This window comes from Spermophilus citellus (assembly GCF_964194105.1).
Source record: "Spermophilus citellus genome assembly, chromosome: 1".
NCBI classification, from domain to species: domain Eukaryota; kingdom Metazoa; phylum Chordata; class Mammalia; order Rodentia; family Sciuridae; genus Spermophilus; species Spermophilus citellus.
Window position 1 is genome coordinate 181,518,918 of NC_138182.1, and position 21,951 is coordinate 181,540,868.

Here is a 21,951-nt window from a genome sequence, read left to right on the forward strand (position 1 = left end):
TGGCAAGAAAGAAAAGCAGGCCTGGGCTCCACAGCAGAATCGTGACAATGGTCACAGGAACTGTAAGCCTCATACCATGATGTGCCTTCGTGCAATTCTCTAGAGAAAGCCCCTCCTCCCAGCCTTCTGGAGGCTTCTTGCATGCTTAAAGCCCTTTCCTGCCCCCACCCAAACATTCTGCTCCAGAGTTTTGCTGGTTGCCCCTTTTCACGTCCCCAGGCCCGGCTCCATGAGACCCCTTCTCCCCAACCACCCATGCTCTCAACAGTCCAAACAGGACTGTAAATTTCAGACATTTTAGACACGATGTTAATTTCACAGTGTTTATCCCAATCCTTAATTCCATTGTTTTCTCCTTCATTTACAAGTCTATTGTCTTTCCCTTCTGCCCCAACCATGTGATGAGGGGGCCCTTGTCTGTTTTACATGTTGTTATTGCCCAAAGCATAGGCTGGCACTAGGCTTGTCAAGACAGAGGCTTGTCAAGCAGGGGAGGTTTGTCAATCATGGGCTAGAGAAGATGCCATGCTCAGCTGTGGTTGTAAGCACTGCTTGCAGACAGCTGTGCACCTCTGGGGCATGCAGCTCTCGTGTGTACCCTGCTCCCTGAAGCACAGCATCCAGTGGGAGTCATCTGTCCTTTTGCATTTCTGTCCTACTTTCCCTCCCTCCTCTCTAGTGGTACCACACAGCTGGCTGGCTATAGCTCCCCACTGCAGGCTACTGATGGATCCTTCACAGCCTGGGGACAAATTCTGGGAGAGGATCAGGGAGGTGGGTAGAGGGGGGGAAGGCTGTCTTGGTCTTTTCGCTCTGATTAAGTTGGGAAAAACCTTAGGAAGCACCAAGCCCAGCATCCTCATGTGCAGATGACAAAACTGAGGCTCAAGGAAGATTAGGACCTGTCCAAGGTCACACAGAGGGTGGTGGCAGGGCTGGCTTGTGACATGGTCAGCCTGGTTCTGCTCCCCACTACTCCACCTCTCCTCTTGGCCTCCTCAAGACCCCTGAAGCTAAGCTCTAAATCGCCACCAACTGTGTACCTCATGTCCAGCCTATTGGCTGAACTCTCCCTGGTTGCCACTTTTAATAGCCTTAGGTGACCCTGGTGATATTCAAATGAGGAGAAAAAACTGTGTTCTGCGGGCCACAGTCCCTTAGTCCAAAGGCAGGGGTTGAAGGCTGAGCGGCCAGCGCTCTCACGCCTGCTAGCCACCCTGGGGGCTCGGGGCTCGGGGGGCCCCAGATCACTTACAATGGCCTTTTCCCGCCGCTTCCTGGCATGCCGGATGCTTGGGGTTCCGTCTGAACACGGCCCTCTGCTCTCACATCTGTCAGTGAAAAGCAAAGCAGAGGCACTCACTCTCCAGAAGGAGCCGGATGGGCGGGGCACGGGGTTCCTGGGGGCGGGGCTGCTGGGAGGCGGAGCTTCTGGGGGCGGGGCAAGGACTTCTCTAGGGTCCACCAGAAGTCCAGCTTCCCCCGGGCGATGAGAGCCCAGGGTCTTGCGCTGGCCTCTAGGCCTAGATACCTGGACCACTGGGGCACTAATTATGACCCCGCCCTTCTGTGCCTTGCCTTTCTCTGCCATTAGGGGTGGAAAGGGCCAAAAATCCTATGAAGCATGTTTTCCAGATAAAACACCAAAGCCTCAGGTTCAGGATGGGATTTGCCTAAGGCTAAAAAGGGGAGAGGTCTGAGTGAGGAGATATTCTGGCTCCAGAACCAATGCTCTCTACTGATTGGTGCCCCAGCCAGGAACAGCTCCCCACTTGTCCTTCCCAGCTCCCTGTGTTTGGCTGAGCTCTGGGGCTTATCATCCACATACTGCAGCCCTCCCCACTCTTCCCTACTCCAGTCTGAGTCCTTGAGAACAGAACTTAGAGGATAAGAACACTGGCTCAAATAGCCAGTGTTAGGGCTGGGCTCCATCGCCTGCTGCTGGGTGGCCTTGGACCAGTCACTTAAGCCCTCTCAGCTCTACTTCTTTATCTATAAAATAGGGATAATCAATTGAGTCCACCTCCTCCTTGGTCATTGGTGAGGATTAAATTTTTTAAAAATGCACATAAATGCTTCACCCAGGAACTACAATAAACACTTGCTCAGTTTTTTTTTTAATTTAACCTTTCTAAGCCTTAGCTACCTCATCTATAAAATGAGGATAAAAAGCAGCTAGGCCCTCCACATGCATCTGTGAGGCTCAAATAGGGTAAGAGGTATGTGATTTGCAAATTTTAAAGTGCTATAGAATAGGGCTGGGGTTGTGGCTCAGTGGTGGAGCACTTGCCTTGTACATGTGAGGCACTGGATTCGATCCTCAGCGCCACATAAAAACAAAATAAACAAAGATATTGTATCCATAAAAAAAAGTGCTATAGAATAACTGGTCACCACTCATTTGCAACAGAATTGGTCAACATTCCCCACCTAAAGGGCTAAGAGTGTCTGGAAGGTGTTGTGGAGTTCAATTTATGCTATTAAACTAGCCTTGACATGCTGCTTATTGCCTGAGACTGGGTAATGGTGAAGATAGTGGGGCTGGAGAAGGCCAAGTACGAGTTTGCCAGGCTTGTCAGGTACCCAGCCCTGCCCAGCACCTGAGCAGGAACTGAGATGCCCAGAAAGACATCCTCAGAGAGGTCTGCTGGAAGACAACTGGGACCCATGTCTCCCGCCTTAGTACGGAAAAGGGCTGATTAGAGAAAGTGCTAGGGAACTCATTTTCAGGAACAGATGATTTAGGGCTTCTTAATGTTGGTTTTGTGGGGAGTCCACGAATCCCTAAAATTGATGTTTATGCGCAATTTAATGGGGAGAAAGGCCTTTGCTTTAAGGAGATGTTCAAACAATTAAGAGCCATGGGTATAAATGTGCAATTATAAAGCTGACTTTTTCTAAGAAAAGGTACATCTATATGACCTGAATTCTGATCTCAGAGGATGGCACTTTGGCAATGTCATCATTACCTGGGAACTGGTTAGAAATGCAAATTCTCCTCCCCCACAGATTCAGATACTTGGTGGAGCTTCCAAAGCAGCGCCTTAAACCCTCCAGGTGATTCTGCTGCTTGGACCCAGGAACACCGCCTAGTGGCCTCTCAGGCACACCTTCGGCACAGAGGCAGGAAGGGCACTGACTGCCCACACCCCTGCCCAGGATGAATCAGAGAGCAGCCAGTTCCTCCAAATGTGCCAAGCCTCCATGCTCTCTGCCTAGCTCCCCAGCTGACTTTTGGACTGGTTCCCTCTCTTGTCTGGTTCAGTGCACAAAGATGGTGTGAGCAAACAAGCTCATGACGCGTAGTCTCTCCACTGGGCTTTTAGAGGGGCGGCCCATGCTGAAGTCAGGAAGCAATGCACAGTTTAGCAGGACCAAGAAATGGGAATAAAGCTCATCACTGCTTTAATCCAGGTATTTTTCAGAACACTAATTATTTTTTTCCTTGTGATATTGGAGATTGAGCCCAAGAGCACTCTACCACTGAGCTATATATCCCCAGTCCTTTTTATTTTTTGAGACAGGATCTTGCTAAGTTGCCCAGGCTGGCCTTGAACTTCCAATCCTCTTGCCTCAGCCTCCTGAGCCACTGGGATTGCAGGCATGCACCACCACACCCAGCAATAGCTACATTAACCCTTCTTTTACGTGTTAATGTTATATAGGTTTTAAACTATATGGGCCTGTGAACATTTGCAGAAAACCTATCCATTTGACAAATACAGAAGCAGAAAATAGAATAGGAGCAATTTCATTGAGACAAGGCCATGAATGGCCAAGAGATCTGGAACACACCTGAGTGCCACATGCCAGGCTTTGCTTGCCTCCAGGAACACACCACAACTCACCCAAGAGGGGGCTATCTTCAGGACCTCTGACCAGCACACAGCCACACCAGGAGATGCAGCCCTAGTATCAGAGGACTTTTCCCACATCTCCTTCCTCCTCTGGCACCCTGGGGAAGGGAGCCCTCGGCTGTCCACTGCCCCTCCCGAGGTCGTCCAGCCTTACCTGAAGTTCCTCCGGGTGGCTGGTGACCAGGAGCGGCAGGATGAGGAGCCAGAGCTAGAGCGGCTTCTGGAACAGAGCTGCCGACTGGCCTTGCTGGGTGGGCTCTGGTAGGGGCAGTGGTCAGAGCGAGGGGGGCTGACCCCTGAGTCCTCTTCTTCATCGTCCTCCTCCTCCCTCTCCTCATCTTCCTCCTCTAGGAGGAAGCTGCTCTCACCACTGCTGCTGCTGCTGTCCTCAAAGACCGTGTCATATTCAGGACTCTTGCACGAAGCCAAGTCTTCGTCCTCCAGAGCCGTCTCCAGCAGCCCAAAGTGCTTGGTGAGGCTGGCGCGGATCTCGTGGTCTCTCAGCTGAGCGCTGTCCTTGGGCGGGGCGCTGGCCTCACAGCTTCGGGCTTCCTCCTTCCTAGAGGCCTGCATTTCAGCCTTTGAGGAGGCACCTTGCTGGGGCCAGTCCTCAAGATGGACCCCAGATGGCTCCCAGGACCTCAGCACCTTCCTCTGCATAGTGCCCTCTGGCCTGAGCACCTGGCAGTAATCATGGTCTCCAAAGGAACAGGAGAAGGGGCGCTTCTGGCCAGCCTGGGAGGCTGGCTGGGCCGTGGCATGCCGCAGGTGGGACAGAAGCTCGCTGCGCTCTGGGTGCTTCTTGGGCAGCTTGTGGGCAGGCCCTGTGGTGGCCGTGAGCTGGAGAGCCTCAGGGGCGGGGGTGCTGGGGGCTGTGTCTTGGCCCAGGCTGTGCTTGATGTCCGGCTTGAAGGGGTCCTCCTCGGTGGGCTTGTATGGGGGTGTGGTGGGTGGGGTGAGTCCTGCCCAGCAAGGGGAGAAACACATGCAGTGAAGGCAGCTTCCTTCTCCAAGGAACAAATCCCAAACCTTAATTTGGAATTTGGGATTTAGGATGGCAAAGAAGTGGCTATGTGCCACCCCCACGGACAGAGGGTAGGCCTTACTAACTGATCCTGCACTACTGCTTCAATTCTGTGGAGTTGGCATGTGACAAAACGAGTGTGCTGTCCCTTCTGTGGGTTGGTAATGGTAGCAACAGCCCCCAAGTCATCAGAAAGCTTTTCCTGTTCCACCTCCCATCATCCAAAGGGGCCTGCTCCAGGTGTCTCCCAGCATGCATCAGGGCAGGCTGCATGGGCAAAACTGCCCACCTGGATCTGACTACCATCGTGTTCTTGCTACTCCTGCACCTGACCCTGGCTTCTGTTCTCCCCAATGCACCAGAGGAACTTGCCCAGCTCCTCCTCTCTGGAGCTCCTGAAGGCCTACAGGGTCAAGACCAGACACCTCTGCATTTTAGCCCTTTTGTGGCTGCTTTTCCTGACCTGCCCTCTACCACTTAGAAAAACCAGGTGACCAGCATCTCCGGTGTGCCCTGGGAATTCCACTCCTCCACACCTCCACCCCTCTGCCTGGCTGAGTCTCTTGCCAGGCACACCCTTCCCCTTTGTCTTTCCAATGTCCATTCATCCTTGAAGGCAACTCATGCCCCTTGCCCTGCACTCTGCCCAGCCCTGACCCTCCTGTGCTGTCAAAGCTTTTATGAAATAAAAGCACATCAAACAGCGCTTGACAGGGCGTGAGTCTGTCCCTCACAAGACTGCGGGCTCCTCCAGGGAAGGAGGAGGATGTGGGACATGCATGGCCAGGAGTCTTGCCACGCCCCCAAAGGCACTCCACCAGCTACGCCCCCTGCTCACCTGCCGTGCCACAAAGCTCCACTGTCAAGGTCTGCTCAAAGCTCTTCTTGCCAAAAGGAGGGTCACTGATGGGGGCAGGGAAGACAGAAAGGAAAATGGCGGTCAGTAGCAGGCTCCCACTGCCTTGAGCATTTGAGGGGGGGTGAGGAGATACTAAGATGGATCCTGGTTCTGCTGCCATGGAAGGGGAGTGGGGCACTGGGAGAATTTGCTGGGGGACCCTACCCTGGCTGTTGGAGGAGTTCAAGTTGCTTTTAGGAAACTCAGGCAAGGTTTGCTGGAGGGTGAGGAGAGGACAAGGTTGGCCTCCTTATTTTGACAGATGGGGCCACTGAGGTACAGAGGGGGAATGGAACTTGCCCCAAGTCACACGGCATTATCAGCTTTTCCCTTGGGAGAAAAGCACTCTTTGCAGCGTCCTGGGGAGGGCAGCTTATGAAATGGCCTGATGAACCCCTCCCCAACACACAAGTCCAACAAGACAAAAGCTCACAGAATAATATACCAATAATTTCTAAAAATCTACCTTTGTGACAAGGCCAGCATGAGGCACCTGGGAGAGTCTGAAAATAAGACAAAAAAAAAAAAAAGCAAAATGAGCTTCCCTAACATGGCATTAAGAGCAGACGTTTCCCCTCCAGAGACCTCAAATTTCCAGGGGCGGGGCAAGCACAAAAGCCCTTTGGGCAGGTGACCCAAACACCGTGGCCATGTTAAGGAAGGACAGGAATAGCTCAAGTCCACCTCCATCCCGGGGTCTTGGCAGGCCCATCACCTTGACTCTACAGAAAGAGTAGATAGGCACAAGGTCAACCCCTTCTGGCCACTGAGTAGCACAGTGGCAAAGAGCTCAGACCGCCCTACCCGTGTGGGTTCTGGACAGTCCTGCTCAGGGCGTATCACTACCCAGCTCTGGGCCTCACTTTCTGTGTCTTCAAATGGAGATGATCACCATGCCTACCACACAGGTTTCTTGGAGAAATCAAAGGGGAGATCTGTGTCACATTTCAGACCAGTGCCTGGCATGGGAAGTACCCAATAGATGACAATCACCACTGTCATTAGCATTTAAAATTCAACTCCACTGTGGAGCTGAACTTACGGACACATCTCTGCCACATCAGCCCTGGTCAGTCTTCTTCGGGCACCTACCACAATTTGTGATCATCCTCCTTTCTGTTTACTTTTGGATTGCCTGTACCCATCACTGAAACAGGCCCCAGGAAGGCCAGCATCTTGCTCCCTGTTCTTTAAGCAGTACCTTGACCACGCGTGAGGAAAAACTCAGAGGTGTACTGGTGTCTTCCTGAAAGTCTGCCCCAAAAGCCCAGTGTACAGACAGGAAAGTGGGAAGAAATCCAGAGAGGGAAAGGGACCTGCCACATGGGGTTGGGGACTTGAGCAAGGGGGCTCCAGGGCCACATCCACCCTGCCCCTCTCTTGTAGACCACTGACGCTTACCACCTTTGGAAGGAATACGCGGGCAGCTGGGGTCCTCATCCGTGTCCCCACACCCACTCTCACAGGGGCTCTCCAGGGCAGAGATCTGGGGTCCTCGTAGGAGCTGCTGGTCTTGACCATTGTCCTCGTCTGTGGGGCTGCCCAGCTCTCCTTCCATGTCATAGGCCTTGGGAGCCAGGCATAGCGAAGGCAGAGCACCTTGGGGCTCTGAGGAGACCAGCAACTCATCAGTAAATGTCAGCCAGGGGCCCAGCTCGGGGTTCAGTCTCCGGGAGCGGCGCACTGGGCACACAGAGCTCTCCAGCTTCTTCCCCAGCCTGGCCCACGGCAGGCCTCGGCCCGGCCTCTTCCTGCCCCACTCCTCCTCCTCCTCCTCCTCTTCTTCCTCTTCCTCCTCTTCTTTTTCTTCTTCTTCCTCCTCCTCTTCTTCCTCCTGCTGCAGCCGCCGGGTAGAGCGGCTAACGTCCCCCTTCACCTCCAGGCGCAGCGGGCGCAGGCTTGGCCTGGGCCCAGTGTTCTTGGGGGAAGCCGCCACCCTCACCTCCTCCACCGGGGAAGGGTGAGCGGGGGAGGCCTGGTTGTCCTTGGGGGGCCTGGGCCTCGGCCGGGGAGTGAGGGAGGCATAGACAGGCGTGGCCAGGCGGTAGGGTTTGCTGACATCGCAGAGGACATCTTGAGCCAAGAGTTCCCGCAGGATGGAGAACTCAGCCCAGGAGGCTTTGGAGGGGTGCCGGGGCCTGACCCTGGAGGGGCTGCTGCATGGCTGGGGGGGTGGCTCTGGGGCCTGTGGGGGCAGCTTCCTCTGAGGGAGGCAGTAGGTGTGCATGTATCGAATGAGCTGCACCATGGCCTGCACGTCCTCCTGGGGAACCTGGGCACTGGGGCTCGCCCTGCCCGGTGCCAGGGAGTCCCGGGGAGAGGCTGGAGCTGGCTGGGGACTCAGACAATCCTCCCCTGGCTCCTCCTCCTTCTTGGCAAGGAGCTGGGGACTCGGGGGCAGTGCTGGCTGCAGTCCCCTGCCGGGGGAGGAGGCTTTTGCCTGGGAGCAGGACGGCACCGAGGTGAGGTGCTTATGCAGTTCTGCACAACTCCTGTTGGGAGACCGCTGCATGGGGGCCTTCTTATCCTGGGTGCTGTCCGTCTAGAATGAGAAAGAGGCCAGAGTGAGGAGGGAGGGACACACTACTCCCTCTGCCCCATATCCCCACGGCCAGAGCTGGCCCAATGTCTTGCGCTGCATCATGGAAATAGCTAGGTTTCCTTCCCTCCATTTCCTGCCTTCAGCCCAGAGCCTGGAACCCAGCCATATTTGGTTGGTAAAGAATGAAAGAATACCCAGCCCCTAACATGTCTCCCAGCCATGGAATTTGGCCCTTGCAGACCCTGCCAGATGTACCCAAGGCCTGCTGTGAGCATCCCACATCCCCACCCCACACCCATCAGCAATAGGGCCAGGAAGTGGATTGGTGGCCGCCTGGGGTGGGCTGTGGGAAGGATTCGCAATAAACAGGGATGTCGGGAAGCATTCTGGGATGATGGGTATGTTCTAAAACTGGACCATGGTCATGACTGCCCAAGCCTACAGAATTACTAAAAATCATAGAATCGTTCTTTTTAAATAGGTGGCTTTCCAACACTCTGGGGGCTGAGGTGGGATGATCACTTGAGCCCAGCCTGGGCAACCCAGTGCGATTCCCACTCAAAAACAAAACAAAAACAACAAACAGGGGGCTTTCATGACGTACAAATGGCACTCGAATAAAGTTGTTATAAAAAGAAAACAATTTAGCAGCTTCCGAGAGCCCAAAGGATAAGGGGAGGCTCCTTGGGCAGGTATCTGAGGTCCTCTGTAATCTAGCACCAGCTGACGTCACTCAAGCCTTCTCTGCCCCCCTCACCGTCCACTTCCCTCCCAGGCCCACTTGTGGTTTTGCTGGGGCTTTCTAACAATGGCTGTCAGCTGTCCCTCTTTCTGCTGGGCCTCCCAGCCCTGCAAAGGGCAGCACTGGCTCATAGAGGGGCTTGGTTGCTGCCCCTTGAAAAATGAAACACACAAGAGGGTAGGCCTTTGGGAGGTAGCGCAGGGACAGGGGCCTGCCCCCTGGGAACACCAGCAAGGGGAGAGGCTCCCACACTGCACCCCTGTCAGGCAGGCACCTGATTCTGCTTCTAGAGTGCAGAACCATGTGCAGCTGTCCCCTAGAGGAGTGTGCAGGGGCAGGGGGCAGAAGAGTGAATGTGGCTTTGAGGAGCAGGAACCCCTCCTCCTTAGGCTTGTACAATGAGGACCAAGAAAGAAAGGGGACATGCTTTAGCCCTTGGAGTTCAGAGCACCAAACTCTCCAATGGCTTCCCAGGAAAGAAATCCTAGTGCTCTGTTGACTGTAGCCTTCACCTCTGAGGATGATCCTACTTTGGTCTGTCACCCTATTAGAACCTGAGCCCCATGCTGGCCGCAACTTCCTTGGTCAGCTCTAACCTGTGTTAATGTCTATCAGTGCCTGACGCACGGAGGCATGTCAAAGCCCAGCACTCCTTCCAGGAGCGCACTCTGCAAGGTCTATGTGAGCAGCAGCAAGAGAGGCTGCTGGGGACCGAACCTGCCATCCCTAGCCAGCGGTGACGGTGGTGCCCTAAGAGGCCGCCTGGGATCTCAGGTAGACTTCTGGGCAGGTGCAGAAATACCTTGACACAAGACCGCTGACTTCTAGACCTGAGGCTGGCCTGGCGCCAGGTGGTCCCCTCCTTCTGGATGTCAGAGCTTGATGTCGGGGAAGATGTAGCCAGGAGAAGCTTCTGCAACTGGGGGAGAAGCAGAGGGAGAGATGCATGGCCAGCCCCAAGGCTGACCATGCCCTGATCCATCACCAGACTACGGGGAGAGCATGTGACAGTCTAGAATGATGCTCCCAATACAGTAAGTAGAGGAAGTTGATTGGCTAGTGATCCTAAACACATACAAATGTCCCACTATCTTGTAAGTCCTTTCAGAATCACCAACCCAAGAGCTTAGCAATGACTTTGAGAAACCCAAACATATCACGGGTAATGCCTACCCATCCTGCTGTTAAAACAGTACCAGGCAATCTGCATACACTTGCACTAGACACACACATGCACGCGAGCGTGCGCGCGCGCGCGCACACACACACACACACAAAATCTGGGAGATTAGGTACCAAAATGATTCTCTGATGTGAGATTCCAGCTGATTTCCCTTTTGTTCATTCACACTACCTTTAAAAATTTAATTTCTTTGATTATGTAAGTAATACTTATAAATATCACAAACACTAAAATGGAAAATTAAAAGAAAGGCTTCCTCCTAGCAGGGTGCAGTGGCTCATGCCTGAAATCCCAGTGACTCAGGAGGCTGAGGCAGGAGGATCAAAAATTTGGAAGCCAGCCTCGGCAAATTAATGAGATCCTGCCTCAAAACAAACAAACAAACAAAAAATAAATAAATAAAAATAACTGAGGATGTGGCTCAGTGGTAGAGCACTTCAGGGTTCTACACACACATGCATACACATAAAGAGTCTTCCTCCTGCCCAAGGTCCCTTTCTCCTTCTCGGAGGCAAGTGCCACTAACTACTTTCTTGTGACCCTATCCCGGAGATGGTGGCACTGATCATACAAGAATACACATGGATATGTCACCTCCAACCCACTCAGATATTTTTACACAGGTGGAATAATGTTACAGTTAGCTCGTTAGACTTTTGTTCCAGGTTTTTTTTTCCTACAAAGATTGTTGAACTCCCCTGCTTCTGAGCCCCGTGGGCAGGCGCACAATGCATCCAAGCTGAGAGAACAGAAGCTGAGCACATCTGCAGGTTCTGCCCAGGATCCATCAGAGCTGAGAACTAGGCAAGAAATGTGATGGAATTTTACATCCTGGGGGACATGCCCCCAAAGCACCCAGCGAACACCAAAGGCTGGGCCTCCTGAGGAGCCCATGGATCTTGCTATACCCCAAACCACACTCAGGCCTGTGACTCTCTGACTTTGGATTGGAAAAGACCCTTGGCATACCAAGGACAGGGAGGCAAAATGAATGGACCAGAACCTTCTTTTTGACTCTCAGAATATAACAGAAACTGCTGACCTCGGAAAACACAGACATGCAGAGGTCCATGGATCCTTCGAAGTCCATGGGTGGATATTCTGGGATCCAGGACAAGACCTGGGGTCTGGATGACTTCATTGGGCCTTTCTAGAACTGGCAGTATACTGAGGGCCTAGACAGTGAGTTTGGTTCCTAGAAGCGTGAGCCTAGAAGCGTCTATAACAGAAGTGCTCAGAGTGTGGGGTAAAGGCAGATGGAGACTTGGCCAGGAAACCACCTTTGACCAGCAGGGGTCGCTCTTTGCCTCTTTAAGAAATGGCACTGAGGATTCTTGTTACTTCCAAGGGTTGTGCCAGGACTATGAATTAGCTAATGTCTACTGAGCAAGCATATATGCCAGGTACTGTTCTAAATACTCCCTATATAATACCTGCTGTATAGTCTCCTAATAGCCTTTGAGATGGAACTATCATCCAACCCGCATGGGTCAGGAAACTGAGTCAGAGAGGCTTAGGGAGGCTGTGTGCCTCAGGGAACCACAAGCACTGATTGGCAGGGATGGGATTCACACTCAGGCAGTTTAACTCCATTCTGGAAGGATGCAGGGTCCCATTAGCAGAAGCCATGATGTGAGATTGGAAATATTCTGTGTCAGCACATAGTAGGTACTTACTAAATATTTCCCACTGCTTTGAGGACCTTAAAGACCCAAAAGAGAGAAGACAGAGTACCTTCAACCAAGAGTCAGAAGACCTGGGTTCTAGTCTTCGCTGGTGCACCAACTTTCTGCTTGACCTTGAGTGAAGTCAGCCTCAGAGTTGGGCTTGGTGGTCACCAAGGACCTTTCCAGCTCCAACTCCCTGAGACCTAAGAACCCTTCCAGCTCTGACAGGTTCTGGTTTTCTAGCTGTGCCTCATTGGCCCCCAGGAGCCACAGATCCAACGTGAGGGAAGAGCCCAAGACAGGCAGCATGACTCAGCCTGAGTGGAGGGCAGCCCCGGCAGTAACCCACGAGGTCCAGACCCTTTGAAAATCTGATCAAAGCTGACATCTTCTCCCCAGGAAGCTGCTCTTCCAAGTACACATTCCGACACTCCTCAGACACTCTCACAGAAGGCATTTAACGTGCTGGTGGGAGTGTAAATTGGCATTATCTCTTTGACGGGTAATCTGGAAAGATCTGTCTAAACTGAAAAATTCCCTATCCACGGACCTAGGGGATCTGTTTCTAGGAATTTATCCATTTACCTGGGGCAAAGGCCTACATATGACTGCAGCACTATTGGGGACAATGGTGGAGTTAAAGGAATATAAATATCCATCTGCAGGGACATGGTTAAACAGATGTAACACATCCTCAACCAGGAACACTATACAGCCACAAGAGGGACAGCACAGCTCCATACGTTCATTTGGAAGAGTTCCCAAGACACATGTTAAGTGAGAAAGTAAGGTGCAGAATGATAGAGGAGCAGGCTTCCTTTTGTAGTAAAAAGAAAAAAAAATTAGGTGAAGAGGAAAGTCACATAACAGATCGGTAACCATGGTTACCTCTGGGGAAGGACAAAGCAATTGTGAGAGGGCTGAGGAGGTTTTGCTTTTAACTGTCCACACTTCCTGCCTGGATGTTTACCATGTGTACATAATCTTTAGGAAAATGTTTGCATGCAATTTCAAGGATTTAACATAGGACTAAGGTCAGTCTTTGAAATCCCAAGGAGCCTATAGAATGCAGACGAAGCCTAGTCCCACTGCACAGGAGGGAAAGGTGAGACCCAGAGAGGCCTCCCACCTCCAGTCCAGGCCCTCCTCTGGAAACCACGTCACCGTGATGCACAGGGACCCAGGTTGGGTTGGACTGGTGCTTTGCACTCCCACCCCTGCAGACAGATCCAAATGGCAGCCTCCACCACTGTCTCAGCTGGAAACAGGTTCTCACCAGCGAGAGCTCATCCACGTCCAAGGCTGGGGCTGGGGGCCTCTCCCTAGCGGGGCTGGGGGGTGCAGACAAGGGGGCGGGCGAAGCTGCGGGGCAGCATGGTGCATCTCCTCCATCCAGGACCGGGAAGGCAGCCAGCCCCACGTCATCTTCAGGGATGTCGTCCAGGGTCTTGGTGAGCGCGGCCAGGAGGGCCTCATTCTCACTGTCGATCTGGAAGGAAGTGGTAGAGAGGGTCAGTCACCTGGGACATAGCTGCTCACCCTGCTGGACCACCACCCTCCTCTTGCCAACCCTCCCCTCCCTGTGCCCCATCAGATCTGCTCAGATTCCTAGGACAGCAGATGCCCAGTAAATGAGTCGCCGACTCCAAGGATCACAGAATTTTGTCAGCAGGCAGTAGGTGGGAATGGAAAGGGATCTGCTCTGGAGTGGGAGACGGGGGGCAGAAGTCTGTCCACCTGAGTGAGGCTGCTCTAAACATGAAGAGCAGGGGCTCAGTGCAGGCCCCAGACACCAGGACCCTGGGGCCCAGGCAGGGTGAAGTTCAGAGCTCAACAGTGACAATGATAAGCAGTTCAACAAGAAAGCAGCTACCATTTCTTTCCCTGGGGGACCCCAGGGCTTGCTGTCCTTGCTCACGCTGGGTGAAGGGGTGGGTATGGTGGTCAGGAGCTCTGGGTGAATCCCAGGGTCCACACTTAACAACAGTGGGCCCCTGGGCAAGTCAGTTTCCTCCCCTGTCAAATGGGGAACAGTTCCTACTCCAAGAGGTTCTTGTTGGGGACCAGATAAGTTAATATAGGTAAGATGCTTCCAAAACAGTTCCTGGCACAAAACAAGCACTCTCTACGGCTTCTGCTGCCATGATGACTATACCGCCATGCTCCCATGTCTATGCTCATGACAACGGGGTGGGGGGCGGGGTGGTGACGATTCCCCCACCTTCCCTCCCCTACCACATGTCTACTCTGCACCCAGCTTTGTGCTGGACACTGGTACACTGGTAATACAGCCCCTACCCTCCCTGCGCTTACCCTCCAAAGGAGAGTAGAGGAAAACCAGGAAAGAATCAAGATCATTTTAGAACGTGGGAAAAGCCGTTAGGAAAATAAAAGGACGCTATAATGGAAATAAAGAATGTGGCCAAGGCTGCGGGCTATTTAGGCGGGCCACAGGAGCCCTCTCTGTACAGCTAACAAACTTAGGCTCAAAAGACAGGCAAAGAGCTTAGGAAAGAAGACCTGGGCAGAGGGGAAAGCCAGTGCAGAAGCCTCAATGAGGGCAGCACTTTCTAACCTTCATTTTCCAGGGGAGGAAACTGGCTCCCGGCATTTCAGAAACCTGTCAAGGGCAACCCAGCAAATGTGGGGCAGAGCCAGGTCCTGGACCCAGGGCCCCCCACACAGGTGAACAGAAGTGTTTCCTTTTCTGCTCTGATCTCTGAGGGTGAGCATGTGCAGCCCAGCCCGGGGCCAGAGGTGGGAGCAGAGATCACATTGCTTCCAGGTAAGCCATGGGGGCCTCAGTCGGGAACCCCTGCTTCCCAAGCCTGTCCTGGCAGAAGCACATGCTGTCACATGATGCCTCCCGCAGCACGCGTTCCCACCCCGGGTCAGGCTGTTTATCCCTTCCTCAGGAAGTTCATCTGAAATACACATCTCGTGACGGCCTTTTGGCTGCACTAAATCTGTTCCAAGCCTTGCAGCCAGAGCAGCAGCTGAGTAACTGGAAGGGGGGACACGGGGAGAGAACAAACGCATTTGTAATTTTTAGAACAGAGCTAAGAATAAAAGAAGGGTCAAAAGAAGAACTTGACGTGGCCAGCTCGGCTCAGCCCTGGGGCTAGGGGCCCAGAGACTGTGGCTCTGGCATGTAATGAAGGCTCACCTGGCTGCCCCCATGCCCTACCTGCCAGCCTCCCAGGCACTCGGGCCAGACGCCCAGTGTTGGGTTCCCAGAACAATTTGTCCCATCTGACGGTGAGTTAAGATCTGGGAACTCGGGGCCCAGTGGCCATGTTTGGAGCTGGTCACACAGGGCTCTGCCACTGACAGGGTAACCCTGATCAGATTGTTCCCCACCTCTAAATCTCATTCCCTTTCCCACAGAATGGCAAGATATGGCCCCTGCTGGTGTCCCCTGCAGGGCTCCAGGCAGGCCAAGCCTGGAGTGGTGACGACAGCATCTAGCTCTGTGCCCTAGCAGCCGTTAGGGAACAGCCAGGTTGTTGAATGAAGGAATGAATGAACCGAACAATGAACAATGGCGGGAGACTGGGTTCTTCCGTGTCTCAGAGGCCAGCGTCTAGAGGGAAGCCATCCAGAAATGACATCACCAGTGCTGGATGGGATGAGAATTCCCACTCTTTCCCAGGAACTGCAGTAAATGGCCCAGAATTATTGTGAATTATCACATAGATCAGAGCTGAAAGGGCTCAGGGTGATGTAGTGACCAGGCGTTTCAAACACGTGGCACCATATTACTAGGTGACTGTGGTGCTGGTGGCTTCCATGCCAGTTTCTCTCTTGACACAGGGCTCCAGGCTACAACTACTAATCAATCGTGGTCGGTGCTCCTGAGACAACCTAGCTGCTACTCTTTGGGCTGGAGGGGCCTGAGACCCCAGGAAACAGATCTGTCAAGGTCATTAAGCAAGTCAGGGATGGGGTCAAGGATGAGAACCTGGAACTTAGAGCGCTAACAATGGTTTTCCAAGTGCCAGGCCCAGAGCAGAAATGAGTAGGAAATGGCAGAGACCTCAAGAAGCACCAACCAGGTTAGGTGAAAATAAAAATGACTAATGAACGCCCACTCCCCAAGACTGCTCAGCTTGGGAACAGGCCGGTGGGGCTAGAGGCGCAGAGTCAGCTGGGAAGAAAGGCCACACCTGCCAGGCCAGCCCAGCTCCCTCCAGACTAGGCCATCCCATAGGCACCCTAAGTTAACACATCCCAGGGAGCTGGCCACCCTCTTCTTTTTTCCCTGGGCCCATTAGCTCAGCTCCCCCTGCTCCGCTTAGAAGCCGAGTGCAAATTAATGGAGAGTTAATCAGCTGAGGAAGGATATTAATAGACCCAGCCCCACCCCCAGCCTTCCTGAGCTGATCTCAAGCTGGAGGAAAAGGAGCCTTCGAGACATGTGAGGGAAATGCTTCACTGGGAAACTAGAGTGGCTTGAAGGAATGGCTCAGAGCAGCCGTTGGGCTGTCAGGGCTAAAAGAACACCTGGAGATCCTCCACTATCCAGGGCCTTTCACTGAGGCCAAGAAACTCAGATTTACCTCTCCCCCATTTTTCTGGGGGAAGGTCCATGAATCTCATCAGAGTCTAAAAGAACTCAGGGACTCTCCTTTGTCCCCAACAGATTAAAAGCTACTGATCCAGTCCATGTTTCCTCTTCACGAACACATGAGAAAACAGAGGCCCACCAAAGGGTGCTACCTGCCCAAGGTCACTCAGCACAGAATGGTCCAACACCTGCTTCATCTAGAAACAGTTACCAAGTGCCCTTGTGCTTCAGCCCTAAGAACCCTGAGGCACACAGAGAAATGGAACACAATGTCCCTGCCCCCAAAAGGTTGTCAATCTTTATAACTGTAGCTTGTTCTTCACCTTCCCAGACTGTTTCCATAGCAATAGTGCCACTCAATTGTTAGAACACAGCTCGGACGCAGGCAGCCAGGCGCGGTGATTCCCACTCGTCTCAGGGGGCCCCCGGATCCCAGCTCAAGGCTTTTTGTTTGGTTTGGTTTGGCTTAAAATAAATAAATATATATATTTAGTTGTTGATAGACCTTTATTTTATCTATTTACATGTGGTACTGAGAATTGAAAACCTAGGCAAGTGCTCTATGGCTGAGCGCCAGCCCCAGCCCATTCAAGGTTTTGATACTGGTTGTGTCTGACCTGTGGCAGGAAAGAAAAAACGCTACAATCGAGTCAGTGTGTGAGAGCCCCAGATGAAGATCACATTGCCCCACGGTCTGAAGACACATGTGTACTAGCTGGTCACCCACAGAGGAAGCCACTGCCCAGCTGCTTCAGGAGGAGGCAACTCTAGAGCCAGGAGTCAAAGGGTGTGTTCACTGGATGACCATGTAGTAGGCCCTGACAGCGTGCAATGCCCAGGACATGACCCACAGTATGGACACAGACCCCACAGAGTATGACGGCTTCGTGGGGGTGAGGGCGGGCCCTACGCACACAATCAAATGCACAGCAGGTGCACAGGTGAGAAATGGACAGAGCCGGCCTTGGGCAGAGCTCTGCCAGCTGGGAGGACCATCTTCCTCACTGAGCTGGGGTCCAGGGGCTATGCCAGGCTCACTTGGGTCTGAAGCCATTCCATGCAATAGTAGGACTACAACAGAGACCGCTGGGGAGTCTGGCCAGGAGGAGTAGGGGGGCCAGCCCTGTCTAGGTGAGGACTGTCTCAGGAAGCAGTCAACATGCTCTACGCATCAGCTCCGCGCAACCCGAAAGCATTTTCAGAAGTTGGCCTCCTAAAGAGGGAAGGAGCCACACAGGGAGGCCCGCATCCTTGGTGTTCAGAGAAGAAAACGGAGGCCCCGGATGGAGCCAGGACCTCGGCCCAATCCTGCTGACTCCTCACCCGGCGTGGCAAAGGGGTTCAGTGTAGCAGTGATGGTATGGGCTGCTTGATTTTAGCCTTCTCCCTGATCCTTCCTACTGTGTGACTTTGGGGAAGTTCCTTCATATCATTGAACTTCACTTTTCTCACCTATAAAAACTTACAGCTAGAACAGCATCAGGGAAAATCCAGACTCTTGGCCTGGTGCACAAGACTGTGCGGTCAGGCCCTGCCTACCTCTCCTGCCCTTTGACCTTCACGTGGCTGCCTCCTTCTCTTCCTTGGGAGGCCTTTCCTGACCACCAGCCTGCAGAACCTTTTCTATTCCTGGGCTCATTTCCTCTAGTTCCCTGTCACAAGTGACTGCAGCTGTTTCCTGGTCTGGAGAAATGTCTTCTGCCAGCCCGTGAAGTCCACTGATGGACACGGTGCCTGACACACAGGGAGTTGCGTGATCCTTTCTAGAAGGACTGATAAAATCTATCAGGAGGACCACCTGAGATGGCGTGTGGCACACAAGTAGGGCCTGTGGCACAAGGTGTGGTCAAGTTGCCACACAGGCACAGACAGCCACATCTCCATTCCCCAGTCTTTAAGGGGGAGAAAATTTAAAGAAAAGAATGAATCAGAAGGAAGCCAGCACCCAGCTTCAACAGGGCCCGGCCTATTTCATCCCCTGCCCTCCATGCCTCACCCCCACACCCACGCACACAGAGCTTGCTTTGTCCCAGGCCACATATTCTTCCACCTAGGAGATCAACCACCGTGTGCCCTCAGGGTTGAGAGGTCTATGCACAGTGGTTCTTGGCACTGCCTTTTGTTAAGCGTACGCAGTGCCAGTGCCACTGTAGGCCCCACCTGGAAGATGGGGACAGCTGTATTTACAATTGAGAGTTGTCAGGAGAATTAAATGAGTTAATATATACACAGGGCAGTCCTACCACAGAACAGGTGCTCAAGAAATGTGAGTCCTTCTCAGAACGTCCTGGCTCAGAAGGCAGACTGGGTTTGAGTCAAGTTCAGCTACTGACTTAACTCTCCAAGCCTCAGTTTCCCTATCTGGAAAATAATGGCGCTGCTTCATGGGGGTTCAATGGGACAATGTAGGAAACAGATTTTGGAGCCCCCAGCCCCAGAGGGTATGACTCTGGGAGGTATAGAGGGACAGGTTACCCCAACCGTTACTTTCTTTTTTTGTACCAGGGATTGAACCCAGGGGGCGCTTAACTTCTGAGCCATATCCCCAGCCCTTTTTACATTTTTTTATTTAGAGATAGGGTCTTGCTAAGTTGCTTAGGGACTCACTAAGTTGCTGAGGCTGGCTTTGAACTCATGATATGCCTGCCTCATCCTCCCAATGTAAGCCATTGGGATTACAGACGAGCACCACGGTGCCCGGCTCTAGCCCTTACTTTATGGAAGTGACAACACAGGCCAGATAAGTGGGTGAGAACTGGCCCAAGTCAGGTGCAGATCCAGAGGAAACAAGGTCTCAAGAGACTGGGTGAGTAGGAGACTCTTGGCATGAGAGGGTATAGAAGGTAATGCAGCAGGGCCAAGGACCTTGGGGGCAGACAGGAGTGCTGGCACTGTGGTGGGCTGGTGAGGCTGGGAGGGCCTACCTGGAAGAGCTCGCAGTCGTCGGGGCTGTACTGACTGGGCTCAGTCTCAGAGGTCTCCGGGCACCACTGCAGCTCTCCAAAGCAGGTGGCAGAGTCAAAGTCGCTGGCGTCCAGCTGGGAGAGGTCGAGCTCAGGAAAGTCAGCGCAGAGTTGCTCCTCCCCAGAACCCCCACCCTGCGGAGACAGGAAGGAAAAAGACAGATCAGAGCTGAGCACAGCTTGACCCACGCAGGGCCTTCCTACACAGGATGCTGCCAACCCGGACCCTTGACCATGGCCAGATTTTGCCAAATGTCCCAAAACTATTAAGATCCACCCCACCCCTCACAATCATCAAATCTACCAGTAGCTAAGCCAGGCCTGGGGGTACAACCTCCCTGGGGCTCTCGCTCCTCCTCCTCTGCACTCCTACACATCCCTCAAGCCCTGCCCACACGGCGCCTCTTTCCTTTTACTGAAACTGTTTTGTTGAAAACTTGACTAGAGCCTATAAACAGAGTTACTCCTTTATACAGCTGCCCCCACCTTCAAGAAAACTTCTTCTTTTTAAAGAGAGAGAGAGAGAGAGAGAGAGAGAGAGAAGAGAGAAAGAGAGAAAAGAGAGAATTTTTTAATATTTATTTTTCAGTTTTTGGTGGACACAACATCTTTATTTTATTTTATGTGGTGCTGAAGATCGAACCCAGCGCCCCGCGCATGTCAGGCGAGCGTGCTACCGCTTGAGCCACATCCCCAGCCCCTGCAAGAAAACTTCTTAAAGCTAACAATCCTCAATACTAATGAGGAAACAAAATATAGCAGCAATAATAGCTGACATTATTGAATGATGACCAGATTCTGGAGAAACACTCATGTTCTCAGGGATTTTAGAGGGTTATCTGTGATATCTAAAACACACAGGGCCACCCATTTCAGAAGGCAAGAGGCAAATAAAACCATAGCACCCCTGTATCCTGAAACACTGTAGAGAATAAGGCAGATCTATGGATCATCTCCGAGATAAATCAAATAAAAGACTAAGTTGTAGAATATCCACAGGAATATAATCCCACACGTATAAACAGAACGAAACAACAATCAAGCTACAGATTGCTCTATGCAGCATAATAAATATCCAAACACACCTGCCTGGCAGTGGGGGGTGGGGACAAGGGGGTCAGTGGGACTCTGGTAACAGCAGGTGGTCCCAGGAGCAGTGACATCAGCATCACCTGGGAACTTGCTATGTCAGAAATAATGCAAATTCTCAGGTGAGGACCAGCCCTACTGAATCAGGGGCAATATACTTTCTCCCTCCATTTCCCAAGTTTAACTGTCACCCACAGAAGGGCTGCAGACTCAGAGCAGCCTTGCTGGGAGGCTGACACAGAAGTGGACACCACAGGGACAAGGAGGGCTGCCCGGGCCCGGCAGATCTGAGTCGAGATTTCCTCCTCCTCAGCCATGAGACTCTGGGCAGGTCCCTTCATCCCTCTGAAACCCAACTGCCTCATCTGCAGAATGGGGACAGAAACAGCAGTACTGCCTATGGAGCCAAGAGCAACTTACAGCCTGCTCCAGTAGGTGCTCAGTAAGTCAGCTACAAGTAATGACACCAAATAATGATGACGACAACCACGATGATAAAAAAAGGTGTTTCACCAGCAGGCAGAGAGGGTGGGACCTGCTGCAGCATAAAAAGGAGGAAAAAAAAAGGCAAATGGGTGACACTTAAGAGAAACAGGTTTTGCTCAGGCCTTTTCCTTAATTGTTCCCACTTGCGAGACTTCATCAATTATGAATAAATGTATATTCAACTTGACACAGGAAAAAGGCTTTTATCCAAATTTGGGTCAAATGTCTTAATTGGCATTTTGCAAGAGTCCTGCCTGTACGGGCAACATCACAGCCACGTCCTCACAAGTGGCCCATCTCTGGCTTTCAAGCCAGGCAGCACTGCGCCCAGCAAGTCTCTGTCTACAAGGCCATACCCCACCCCTGCGCCCCACCTGCCCCTTCTTTCTCCAATCCATACACATTCAGCAGTCCTAAATATTAAGTTCTGAGTTACTGTGAGCTGGGCCCTGTGCCAGAAGCTGCAGCCAGGGGTTAAAGAGACACCACTGTCCTCTTGGAGCTCATATGTTGGGGAGACAGGAGGATGATATTAACAAATTATCACTCAAATAAAATGCAATTACAGTTGTACCCCCTTATCTGTGTTTTCAGTTGCCTATTGATCCACTATAGTCTGAAAATATTCAAAGGAAACTTCCAGAAATAAGCAATTCACTAAGTTTTATACGGGGTGGGGGGTGCATTCTGAGTAGCATGATGAAATCTTGAGTAGTTCTGCTCTGTCCCATCAGGACATGAGTCATTCCTTTGTCCAGTGTATCCATGCTGTATACACTACCCACCCCTTAGTCACTTAGTAGCCATCCTAATTATCAGATACACTATCACAGTAATGTAGTGCTTGCATTCAAATCCAAGTAACTTATTTTACTGACTAATGGTCCCAAAGTGCAAGAGCAGAGACACTGGCAACTCAGATACACCAAAGAG

The 21,951-nt window shown here is 52.3% G+C and overlaps 1 protein-coding gene across 2 annotated transcripts in view; it reads right to left on the reverse strand.

Annotated features, from left to right (window-relative positions):
- The window catches only part of PPARGC1B (PPARG coactivator 1 beta), a 106,197-nt gene that overhangs the window by 10,877 nt on the left and 73,369 nt on the right, over positions 1-21,951 (reverse strand). Inside the window, exons 2-10 of one of the 2 annotated variants that reach the window (XR_014023197.1) lie at positions 19,405-19,578; positions 13,190-13,402; positions 9,866-9,982; positions 7,181-8,321; positions 6,246-6,282; positions 5,720-5,784; positions 4,012-4,819; positions 2,291-2,319; positions 1,256-1,331 (exon numbers count right to left, since the gene is read on the reverse strand). Coding sequence is in view for 1 of the 2 variants with exons in the window: in XM_081303375.1 (XP_081159501.1) it covers positions 1,256-1,331; positions 4,012-4,819; positions 5,720-5,784; positions 6,246-6,282; positions 7,181-8,321; positions 9,866-9,982; positions 13,190-13,402; positions 19,405-19,578 (2,631 nt within the window). In the remaining variant the exon portion in view is untranslated. The remainder of the gene's footprint in view (positions 1-1,255; positions 1,332-2,290; positions 2,320-4,011; positions 4,820-5,719; positions 5,785-6,245; positions 6,283-7,180; positions 8,322-9,865; positions 9,983-13,189; positions 13,403-19,404; positions 19,579-21,951) is intronic. The other variant, XM_081303375.1, reaches the window with a different exon arrangement.